Below are 12,484 nucleotides of genomic sequence, written 5' to 3' on the forward strand. Positions count from 1 at the left end.
AAGTTTATTTGTTGAAAGAAGTTGTATGTCATTTCAATGTTCTGAATGATTCTCTCATATACTTTGACATGTAAATATTTTGTATGTACTTTGCGAATGTCAACATTTAATTTCAGTTTGCATGTACTCTGTAAATTCCAACTGTCAATTTCTCCCTGAAGCACTCACACTCGACAGAACAAGGGACATCCTTCCTGCGCGATCAAGGCGTGTCATCAGGGCAACCATCCGCCCCGAGAGACGCCTTGGCTACACCTTCTTCGTCGGTTACCGTCTCCTCACGCCATCCATCCCAAACCTGGAAAGAACACAGAAGAAGGATGAAGAAAATGAGGGGAAGGAAGATGAGAAGAAGGATGGAGAGAAGAAGGAAGAAGAGGCAAAGAGTGTTTCTGAGAGCGAGGAGGGTCCGTTGGTTCCTGTCAGTGACACAGTGCATCAGCTTTGTGAGATGACAGCAGTAGGTGTGTACCCCACCCTCCAGATCACTGATGCCCGCTGCTATGGCAGTGCTGCTGGGATAAGCAAGGCAAGACTCTGGAGTCTTTTGTCGCTAGACAAGTAAGTGATTTTATCAGGAATGTTCACCAGTTATATGTTTGCAGAATTGTGAAATGCTTTTATTATTTTGTGACTATTCAACTTATGAAGCCTTATCAGATAAAATTGAAATTGATTCTTGAATAATGTGCTTAACAATATAGATTGTAATGCCCAAGTAAACTTTGTATTCTAAACTTATGATTTCTTATGCAGTAATTGAAAAACTTGTAATAGGAACCAAAAGTTAACTTGGAGCTCTTATTTTTCACTGTTCAAACATATTTTGCATAGATATTACAATATGAGACCTGAGAAACGACACCTTGTATTTTCATTCTATTCAGTTATCAGAAGGAGAATTTTCCAAATCTATAATTGTTATCCAATCACTATTAAGTTCTAATTCTGGTTTGAATAAAACTTGTACATAATATTTTTACATAAATGAGTAGTTTAGTCATAGGCATTAAGAAAAAAAAAAACTAACAATGCACTCCATTTTCTATTTATCAGCTTGAACTCTTGTCTGGACTCGGATCCCTCTCCTGTAGAGCTCATCTTCTCTCGTGTTACAAAGCACAACATGCGTCGTAAGGCAGTGGTGTTAACACAAGCACTGCTTGATTTCAACTTCAGTGCTTCACCGGTAGGAGCTGAGCCTTGCATTGTTCATCTCATGTTGGAAAACACAGGCACAGTCAATGCAGACTGGTAAGTTGCATGCAAAAATACATTGAGGACAAATGTCATTTTGCATTGAAAAAGTTCAAAATAGGCCATTTAAATTGTTTTAGGGTGCCATACAAAATATAGGAACAAAAGTAGAAAAATAGACGCCATTCAGAAAATATAATTTTCCCTTATCATTCTTGTTTCATTGTATATTTTGAAAGTATTTTTTGTGTAGCATTAATGAGAAATTAAATTGTCAGTTGATTTCTTTAAATGCCATTTTATTTTCATTTCCAATGGGTATGTTGACATGAATCCATATTACTTGCAATAATTATAAATAATTATTAGATGAATAGAATCATCTAAAAGGAATCCTGTATTTATACATCAAATGAACAGAAAATTAAGTTATTATTATGTATGTATGTATATATATATATTTTTTTTTTTTTTGGGGGGGGAGAGGAAAGGTAAGAGAAAAGAAAGTTAAAGTATGGTGGAGAATTGGACTCCAGCATGGTTAGTCCATTCTAATGTCAATGCTCATATTGTTTCACTACTTTGAGAATTTGGAAAACAATGTCGGGTATTGCTTAATTCACCTTCGATGGCACCATAAATGTATCCCCTTCATGAATGAAGTTTCATTTTTTAATTGTTTCTTTCTATTTTAGGGCTTACCTGTTTCCAACTGATCTCCAACTGGAGATGGAATACTGGGCAGAGACTGGAGAATTTGATCATGATGAACTTCATGAGGTATGCTACCATTTCAATGAAAATGAAAAGTTTTAGTAATGAAATAGAAAAAATAGGCAACGTCATCGGATCACTCATTACATGTAAACAAATTTTTATTTGAAAGTGTGCAAAAACTGCATACTTAATGACTGTTATCATTCCATTTGGATTATTTTTTTAACATTTAATATACATTTAATATATTGACTTTTCTGTATTTGTGTATGTTTTGCTTCAAGATGAGGATCATGGATAACAAGTTGTTTACTGTAGAGCCAAGCAGCGGATCCTTGATGCCTGGTCAATGCCAGACCGTCACCCTGACCTACTGCCATGAGTTTGCAGGAACAGACAGACTTCCTGTCCTATTCAAGATCATGAGAGGCAGAGAAGTTTTGGTAAGTTGATTTTAAACAAAATTATCTAAACTGATATTTCCAATTGATTACCCCGTACATCTTTGAAGGGGACTACTGCATGGAAAAAATAATCTTGCATGGAGGCGATACATAAGCATAGGCATTAATTTTGTCTAAAACCTCTGCCCCATTAGTTAGCAGTAGTTAGTAGAAGTCATAGAAGGAATGATGGTAAATGTGATAGTAAAAGAACAATAGATGTATAAGTAGTAGTGGAAATATTCTGAATGATATTTGAAAGTGAAAAAACAGATTGTAATAATAATGCTCAATTCTTGTATAGCGCATCACACATAGCATAGCATGTCCCTATGCGCTTAAAGAAGAAATAGTGTAAGGTAAGAATAAAGTAATCAAGATATTTATATTGGACCATTAGTTCAAAGTTGGTATTTTATGCATTGAATAGATATGTTTTAAGGGATCTCCTGAACCTGCATAAATCACTCTGATATCTCATTGAATTAGGTAAAGCATTCCAGAGGACAGCAGAGGCATGAGTAAAAGCACGCTCACCATATGACTTTGTAAAGACAGAGGGAACAATGAATAATGCTTTTGAGCTTGATCTAAGATTTCGGGATGGCTGGTAATAGGATACTAAATCGAGTAAATAGGATGGGGCAATTTTATAAAAACAGTTGTGTGCAAAAACTAGAAGCTTGAATACAATGCGGGAACGGAATTGTGCCATTTCAAAGAGACATTAGCGCCATATAACAACACACTATTAATGTTGTTATCCTCACAAGATATCACTTTTACACTGATAAGAAACCTTCAGATATACAAGTCCCTCATCAGAGCTGCCAACCATTACGTTTTTGTCGTAATCATTACGTTTTTTCATTCAAATTACGGCATTATGGTTTTTCTTTTCAAATTACGTTTTTTGACAATTTTGATAATGTGTGTACATAATTGTATGTATGTGGAGTGCGTGTTGAGCCCGAGATGAGCCTGGTACTTGCGCGTGCGTAGTCGCCCACCGGCCGGTTTTCCAACGCACTTTAATAATTTGATAGCGTGCACGTACATATACGTTAGTTGAATATGTGAGCGGCATGCATGGTACGAATTGCGATGTATAGCGACTGGTAAATACGTCTGTAAGGATGATGACGTCATCCAAGATGGCAACTTACGATGACAAACGAAAGGATCGAGGATGATTATGTTTTGATCATCATTTGAAAGGAAATAACAGTAACTGCGGTCTATGGTACGATATTTCTGAATTTTATATTTTTTATCTTAAATTTGCATGTAATGTCTTTCCTATAAAGTGATGTTTTATGTACAAAAAAACGATCCGAAAATCAGATTTCCGCCGAATGTTAGATCTAACGTTACTGCTAATACGTTGTCTTTACGCACGGGCCAACACTCTTCAGGTGAGTGGAGCCAACGTTTGTTCTTGCAGCGCAGAGCGAGGAGTACGATGGTAATTCCTCAAATGTAGTAAGAGAAGAGTCTATTTGTAATGGAGGGGGATTTGGAGGTTTGAGGGAAATTATTATTCCATTTGCAAAATTTTACAGAAATACTCATCATATATATTAAAGATTGAATCATCAAAAGATATTTTTCATATACTTTAAAATTAATTGTAGTGATAAAGAAATGAAATTTTGTGGCTATTTTCTTGAATTGATTAATATCAATTCCCTTCGGATAACGGTACTGTCTGGTTAATTTTCATCAACTCGTATCAAACAAATACGATGAATTCGGCTTTGAAAAGACCTGGAAAGCTCTTCATTGTCCCCTGAAGTAATAATTCTGGGTGATATTCAACCTTTATTGATAGTTTCACATGATTTATACTAGAGAGATGTCCTACTGCCTTTGGAATTCATTAAAAAAGCCGGCACTTTAGCATTCAGTTTAGCAGGAATGGGAAGATTTCTTCCCCGGTTCTGGCGGCCTAGATGTCTGCTCTATAGTGCTGTCACTGCTGGGGATGATTGAGTGTGCGTGCAGTGTGATTGAGGCTGAGCTGTGCACATCGTGAAGTGATTTACGATGGGACTTTTGTGGAATGATTTCAACTTCTTATCTATACATGTAGATCTATTTGAATTTTAGATTAGATTGATTTTGAATAATTTTTCTATATTTGTGGAATGTTTACATGTACACTTCCATTTTATGACACTTTAATTTTAAAGGGTACTGTTTGGCAAAAACAATGTTACTTGGGAAGAGAAGTCTGAATTGATGTCAACTTTTTTTTTTATTTCTCTTAGTCTACAATTTGGTAGTTTTGTCAGGAAACTCAACATAAAACAATGAATTATTTTAGAAGTGGAAAGGAAGCCCCAGAAAAATGGAGCCCTAAAATGTCACCAGAACTGATTTTGGTGCCCCTTAAAGAATTTTTTCTAGACAGATAAGTGCCGGAGTAGGTTGCACTACAAAATGAAAGGCCTACTTGTCATTTTTAGAAAAATTTGCCTAGGTGCCCATTTGACTATAAAAGTGGCCTTCATGCCCTTTAGAATGGCCTTGATACCCCTTGAAATTTTGGGGCATCCAAGGCCACTTTGCCGGTTGCCCCAAGCTGAAAGTGCCCATTTAAAAATGGCCTTGCCCCTCTCAATTCTTAATTCAAGCCCTGCTACTGACTTAATTGAAGTTGGTAGATTATATCAAACGGCCCAAGACTAAGGGTCCAATTTGTAACACTCCGTTACTTAGCCCAGACTAGGCCTAGATAGAGATTAACTTTTTTGAAATTGTTCACTGCATACATACTTTTTGCATTGGATGTTTGTCGCATGTGGTTTTAAGGTTCGTTTTAACACATTCCTTTTTTTTGTTGGAAATTCCTTTTTTTGGCCATAATGATTCCTTTTTTTGCTTGCACAAGGTTGGCAGCTCTGCCTCATGCTGGTTATGAAAGCTATATCAAACAAAGTTTGTCCTTAAAATGTGTTTGTGTTCATATCATGGCAAAGAATGAATTATTTGTTTCATTAGTCTGAGTCAAATCCTTTTTAACCTCTCTTCTTGTAGCTTAACTTCACGGGTGTGACAGTGAGCCAGGACAGGCGCTACGTCCACTTCCCCAGCAACAAGCACATGTTCTCCCCCGTGCCTATAGGGGGCGTCATCAACCCTAAGCAGGTCTATGAGCTGTATAATGGAGGTGGTATGGAAGTCATGTATCAGTTGGACCTCACTGCTCTGGAGCAAATCCAAGAGGTAAGGATGTGTCTGGGGTTGAGTGGTCTGGTGTGTTTGACATGAGAAGAGTATGTTGAGGGTTCAGTCTCCGATGTGGCGGTTTTGTCCTTCAGCAAGGCACCTCCTTTTGTACTAGAGGCATCATTAGAACCAACATAATTACAGATATATATTTTTTTTTAATTATCAATTTAAAAAAGGAATAAAAAATAATAGAGAGGTAGAAATTTGCTCTTTTTAAAAATTAATTTGAGAGACCTTTGTAGGATTCCTCCATTTCTTTGAATGATTTTCAGTTATGTAAATTGCTCCTATTCATGATTTACCTTCTTTTTTCCCCCTGTGCCATTCATGATATCTTGCTCCTGGAAGCCATGTCTCTGTCCTGCAACCAACTTAATATTGAATGTCCATTTATTTTTCTTGTCTCACAGGAAAACTTCAATCACAGGATCTTTGATTGCCTAAATCCAAAGGGTGTAATCCCAGCTGGTAGAACAGCCAAAGTGGAATGGATCTTCTCCCCACTGGAAGCTAAGACATATATGGTGAGTCAGAGCATGAGTGTGTGTGTGTTTATGTGTTTTTTTTTTCTTCTCTTCTTCAGATATGTATCAATTAGATATTATTTCGTATACATAGTAACTGATCATTAATGTCGCTGTCCACAAGACTTAGGTCTGCTAAGGTCCTGAAACATTTCACAACATTTTCTGATAGCAGGATTATAGGCACACATCATTATTTTTAACTTGGTTCCAAGACTGTTTAAATCATCAGCCATTTATCAATTTTTTGAGAAATAACCACTTGGAAAATCTTGAAAAATTGTTAGAGAGAATTTCTTAGCCTACATAGTAAGGATTGTTATATTTACAGTTGTGTTTAATTTTTTTTGTACAATGGAAACTGCTATATTGGATCTGTTCGCATGAAGAATAATAACTATAATAATGAGTTTTGATAGAATTTGTAATAAACAGACTATAAATAATCTTCTTCACATGCAGAGGATATAGAGTATACCCTACTGAAATCTTTGAATATGAATCCTAATCTATGAAATTGGATCAAATCAGAATTCATCACTAATGAAATGAACTTTAATGCCCCATTTTCTAGGTTGACGTCCCTATCCACATCATCGGCGGTGACACCGCCCTGATCACCTTCACTGGTGTAGGCTATGACAAGCGCAACCTGGGCACCACCATGCCCATGACCGATGGCACAGAACTCACCGGCGTTCCCTCCGTCCAGAGCATCCCTCTCAAGGAACAGCTCCTGTATGCCAGCGAGGAGAGAGTGGCCTTTGAGAATCTTCCACTGTTCAGCGAGCAGCGCAAGGTTGTGTACCTGACCAACCGATCACCAAGCCATACCGTGTCCTTTGAGTGGTACGTCACATCTGAAGATGATTCACAGGTGAGATTGTTATGCTAGTCATACTTCATAATAATAATACTCAATATTTATAACATGCTTTTCCCACATGGCCCAAAGGCTCACAATTTCAGTTAACTTATTCATACAAACAAAAATCAGAATGATATGTTAAATGAAGCCAGTTGCCTAAAACAAACAAGTTTTAAGGGACTTCTTAAATTACTCAATTGTTAAGAATACAGAAATGATTGTAATCAACCTGATTTCCTACCAATTAGAATGATGCATTGGGGTCTTGCGTCTGAATTTTCTTTTGTAACTTTCAAGTACAACTCTTTTTGCTCATGTGACAAAGTCTGTGTACATAGGGTGATACATTATATCAATCTAAATCCACTTATTTTCAACCTTAAATATCTTTTGTTCCCCCTAAACTTATGTCTTCAGGGACAGCAGCAATTATCATAAAAGCAAATATTTGGTCAAAGTGCTGTTATACAACTTACTTTTATTTAACATTTTATGAATTTGTTCTTTAGTCATATAATTGTTTGATGGTTGTTCATATGTCCATGTCTTAGAACAATATCACAAAATAATTTTATATGTCAGAGATTAACACATAAATGACCTTTTCCTATGTAATAAGTCTACATCATTATAGTTTATTGTAATTCGGGGAGACAGTTGTGATCATTTGTTTTCTTCATATTCCTGAGGCTTCTTACGCTCAGTACAGTCTTTGCTGAGTAGCTTTGCCACATAATGTGAAAACCCATCACTTACTGAAAGTGGTTAATGCTGGGGTTTTCATGCCCTTTGAAAATAACACTTCTTTTTAATGATATATGAAAACGATAGATGGCTATTTCCCGCTAACATGATATTCCAATATGCGTAAGTTAACAAATTTAAAGCCAGTGCCTTATGTTTGAAATTGTCTTAGCAATTTTATGGCGTTCAACCCGATGAAATTACATTAAAATGTGTGCTTTATTGTAAATTAAAATCTTTTGCTCTTCTCAAGGTGTTGGACATCCAGCCACCCCAAGGAACCCTTCATCCAGGAGAAGGATGTATGTGTAAGGTAGTCTTCACAGCTATAGGAGAACCTTCATTCTATGACCTGGATGTCATCTGTGAGGTCAGTAAAATCATAACGTTTTAATCGGCTTTGGAATAGATTTTTGTTATTGACAATGATTTTTTGCTTGTAGGCCTACGTTGCAAATATATGTATTGAGTTTTCAACTTAAACAGATAATCATCAGTATATCTCGGGGAAAGTTTTGGAGTCAGCCAGTGAAACAGATTTTAAGATATACTTATTCAATCTAAAACACACTCTCATGGCAAGTTTTGCGCAAATTTATGGAATGTCTGAACTAGAGCTTCATTATATGGATATTTCTTTATCATTGACATTAAGTGGAAATGTTCAGGAGAGTGAAAACACATGGGTGCCAGAACACTTTATCTTATGGTTAAGTCATCTTTCAATTTAGTACACTATTTATGTAGTTGGATGTAGAGGGGATTTTACTTTTAACCTATCTAGTCATTAGAATGAATTATACTCTCTTAAATTTGATATATTGTACAAGGCCTTGTTCTCAAGAGATAGTCTTCATGTGATGTGCATAGGTTGAGTTCATTTGATGCAATCCAATTCAAAATACATGTGCACGGTTCTTTTTATGTGGTGCTGTAGAGGTGAAAGTTTATGACTTTAATCATCATCACCGTTATCATTTGAATCATTTGCCAGGGTCAGCATGTTACGTTCTCTTTTCACTTTTGAAGCAATGACATTGGTAATCACTTTATTGTCTCATGCTATCCATCATCTAGGTTGCTGACGAGACAATCATGGCTGAATACAGGAAGGAGCTTGAAGACTGGGAGGCAGAGAAAGAGAGACAAAAATATGAGTTCACCATCACTGAGTTTAGAGACGACACTGAGACAGATGTAAGGAATAGAGCCTTTATTGTGACTGTACGGGATGTATTTTTGATGTGCTGTATTTTCTCACTTGTCAGTCTTTGTTGGATTTCATGAAATTCATTAAAGACCAGTACTGACCGCACAGAAACGTTGTTAGCGCTAACAGAGACACTGTTACAACCGTTAATGTGGCAGCAATGCCTAATGTTGCAACAATGCATTACGTACACATTGAAATAACTGTTTTGCTTCCCAATCCGAAAGATGTGACTGAGCTTACTGTTAGCGCTCTGTTAGGATAACAATTTTTCTGTCGGCCGGAACTGGTGATTGATTTTATTTTCATTACTTAATGAATTAAAAAGTTTTGTTGGAAAAAATATGTATTCATTAGATATAGGGTCGGTCTCTCATATCTTACCTGGTCCTTGTTATTGCAGAATGTTCTCTTAGTTTGTATATTTTTTTGAATACCCTGATTCTTGATCCTAAACTTATTAACTTTAATGCAACTAGAAATCAAGACAAAACAATTAAGTTTTCCAAGTATTTCTTGTTAGAATGCTGTTAATCACTGTTAAATGAATTTCGGTATAGATAGTTCGTTTAGATGTCATAACTGAGAGGACGGATCTTCATTTCATGAATATTAACTTTTTTCCAACAATCTGAAAAATGGGGGTAATGCTAGTATTAAAGGACAAGTACACCACAGAAAAATGTTGATTTGAATAAACGGAGAAAAATCAAATTAGCAAAACACTGAAAATTTCATCAAAATTGGATGTAAAATAAGTAAGTTATGACACTTTAAAGTTTTGCTTATTTTTTCGCAAAACAGTGATATGCACAACTCAAATGAGACAGTCGATGATGTCCCTCACTCACTATTTCTTGTATTTGGTCTGCCTTCCATTCTTGATCCTTCAATTTCTTCACAATATTATCAATGCCTAATTTACCTTTCACTAAACAGGGAAGCAGTGCAGGCCCTGAAGGCAGGAAACGTTTCAAGCGGGAAAGCACTAATTCACCAGTCCCTCCTGAGGAATTCAAGCGCTACCAGACCTTGCCACCAATTAAAAATGTCTTGAATGAGAAAGAACTTGAAGAGAAACATGCCCGTAAGTATTGCCTTTATAGTGTTAAAAGTGATCAGTGAAGTCTTAACCCTAAGAGGTTAGGGAGGAGGGCATGATTGCCTCCCTCAATGCTTCGTGCAATATTTTCAAAATGCAAAAGATAATGCTGCAAATTTTCATAATTTTTTTCTTTGAAGTCTCGCGCAACTTTTGAGACCAAATTTGCGACATACAGTTATAGCATCGCGAGGCCACATGACTTTTTACAAGACAATGTCATGCCAAAATGAATAATTTTTATACTTTGAGTACAAAGTCTATGGGAGATGAAATTCATAAAAGGGTGATTATTTTTCATTTTAATTGGTCTGCAATAATTTCCATTGAAAAAACAAAGAAATACATAAGGAAAAAAATTGGTTTTCGCAATTTTCTTTGTGGAAGCCTTTGAATTAGATTACAAAGATGACATCTGGATAAAAAGAGAAATTTGAAGTGAAATAATAATAATAATAGCTGTATTTATAAAGCGCCTTTTGCCCAAGGATACAAAGCGCTGCTATTATTAACCCGGCTTTAGCTCGAGCTACCATCACCAGCGCTCAGTGCATGCAAGGAATTAATCCTGCCGGGTACCCATTCACCTGGTTCGAGTGCAGCACAGTGAGGATAAATTTCTTGCTGAAGGAAAACACGCCATGGTAAGGATGCGAACCCATGGGTGTTAAATATGTAAATAAAGTTTTTCATGAATAAATTTGCATATTTTATTCGTAATGAATAAAAATAATTATTTTCAGACATTTTTTTTTAAATACTGGCTTGTAGTTTATGTGGTAAAGAATGTGCGTTCCAAATTTCGGCGTGATCATGTGAAAGGCGGCCAAGATCAGAAGGGGGGCCCATTATGGCCCCCAGTCCTCAATACACCTCAAATAGCCCTGTCCTTTTAGGGTTAAGTCCATTCTCTTAAGGGAGTTATGGTTATTCAAGTGCAGCGCATTTTGCCATGACAAACCTAAAAGCTTTACAAATATCTGGAATACTCTTTGAGTAATGTCCTTGACCATTCTAATAATCCACCTTTTCCATTTTTAGGTGAACATTCTGCAAAAGATGGAAGTAAGCTATGGCCCAAACCTGAGAAACCGGACACGTTTGTGATGCACCTCGGGGTAACAGCAAGAACTCACACCATTGCTGAATTCCAGAGCAACTTCCCCAATGAGGTCCAGAAATTCTTCATCGACAGGTACTGTGAATATGGAAGTTAGAATTTAATTGAAGAAAAAAACTTGCAAGTCAATTTTAGGTACCAACTTCAATTGAAAGTCATGCATTTCATTGCAAATTTTAGGTACCAACTTCAATTGAAAGTCATGCATTTCATTGCAAATTTTAGGTACCAACTTCAATTGAAAATCATGCATTTCATTGCAAATTTTAGGTACCAACTTCAATTGAAAATCATGCATTTCATTGCAAATTTTAGGTACCAACTTCAATTGAAAATCATGCATTTCATTGCAAATTTTAGGTACCAACTTCAATTGAAAATCATGCATTTCATTGCAAATTTGCATTGCCAAGTGTAAATTAACTTTTCAGCAACACCCCATATGGCACTTTTCTCTCTTTGATATTTTCCTGAGAATAATTTCAAATTTGCGAGGGAATATATTTCTTTTTACTCTGTCTGCATTCAAAGTATGTACAAAATTATATAATCCCTCTACTTCCCTTAAAAGACTTGGATGTTTATAAATCTACATTCTTGGTGTTTGTGAAGCACTCTATTAATACCCAAATGTTATTAACATTCCTAAGACAGGCTTTCGTAAACATTTTCCCTCTATGAGAACAATTTTAGTAGTAATTGCTTTAAGTTTATTAGAATAAAAAATATTGACAAATTAAATGATTGATTGGTCATGATTTATAATTTTTTTTTTAGGGGTATGAGTGAGCGAATGGTGACAAGCGGTAAAGGAAAGCGATCACAGAGAGATGAATCAATGGAACCTGAAGATTGTGATGAGATGGAGGCTGGAGTTGTTGGTGAGGTCATGAGCACCATCGTCAGGTATGAAAAAGAAACTGATTGTTCCTCTTTTGCCTTTACTGTTCTCCACTCCATTTTATATCCTCACCAGAATTTAATTTATTTTGAAACATGAAATCAAATACAAATGTACATACAAAATTCTTTTTTTTCCTCTCAACTGAGGACGGTTCACTATTTTCCTCAGTTGAAATTATAGTTTTTGTTCACCCTAGATATCTCCTTTCCTGTCTCAAATTATTGTATATTCATCAGTAAGGTGTTCCATCTTATATAAACTACATTTTATGTCACAAGTTTCCCTGAAGGACAACTCCTGGTGACTGGCAGGTTGTGCTCAAAGGAGTAAGGATGTATGTAAGGTGTTCTGGAGAGAATTTGATTTCCAGAGAACTTTCCTGTGGGAGTTGTCTTCTTGGGGAGTCTTCATGTTGTATGTT

The 12,484-nt window shown here is 36.1% G+C and overlaps 1 protein-coding gene across 2 annotated transcripts in view; it reads left to right on the plus strand.

The window, feature by feature from the left end:
• LOC129258903 (cilia- and flagella-associated protein 65-like) overlaps positions 1 to 12,484 on the plus strand; it is a 38,193-nt gene that overhangs the window by 18,246 nt on the left and 7,463 nt on the right. For both annotated transcript variants that reach the window (XR_010293187.1, XM_054897144.2), the window contains exons 21-32: positions 162 to 561; positions 1,057 to 1,254; positions 1,893 to 1,977; positions 2,199 to 2,357; positions 5,397 to 5,585; positions 6,002 to 6,115; positions 6,690 to 6,992; positions 7,981 to 8,097; positions 8,805 to 8,924; positions 9,877 to 10,024; positions 11,081 to 11,234; positions 11,937 to 12,065. Coding sequence is in view for 1 of the 2 variants with exons in the window: in XM_054897144.2 (XP_054753119.2) it covers positions 162 to 561; positions 1,057 to 1,254; positions 1,893 to 1,977; positions 2,199 to 2,357; positions 5,397 to 5,585; positions 6,002 to 6,115; positions 6,690 to 6,992; positions 7,981 to 8,097; positions 8,805 to 8,924; positions 9,877 to 10,024; positions 11,081 to 11,234; positions 11,937 to 12,065 (2,116 nt within the window). In the remaining variant the exon portion in view is untranslated. The remainder of the gene's footprint in view (positions 1 to 161; positions 562 to 1,056; positions 1,255 to 1,892; positions 1,978 to 2,198; positions 2,358 to 5,396; positions 5,586 to 6,001; positions 6,116 to 6,689; positions 6,993 to 7,980; positions 8,098 to 8,804; positions 8,925 to 9,876; positions 10,025 to 11,080; positions 11,235 to 11,936; positions 12,066 to 12,484) is intronic.

Source organism: Lytechinus pictus, chromosome 1 (genome assembly GCF_037042905.1).
Source record: "Lytechinus pictus isolate F3 Inbred chromosome 1, Lp3.0, whole genome shotgun sequence".
NCBI classification, from domain to species: domain Eukaryota; kingdom Metazoa; phylum Echinodermata; class Echinoidea; order Temnopleuroida; family Toxopneustidae; genus Lytechinus; species Lytechinus pictus.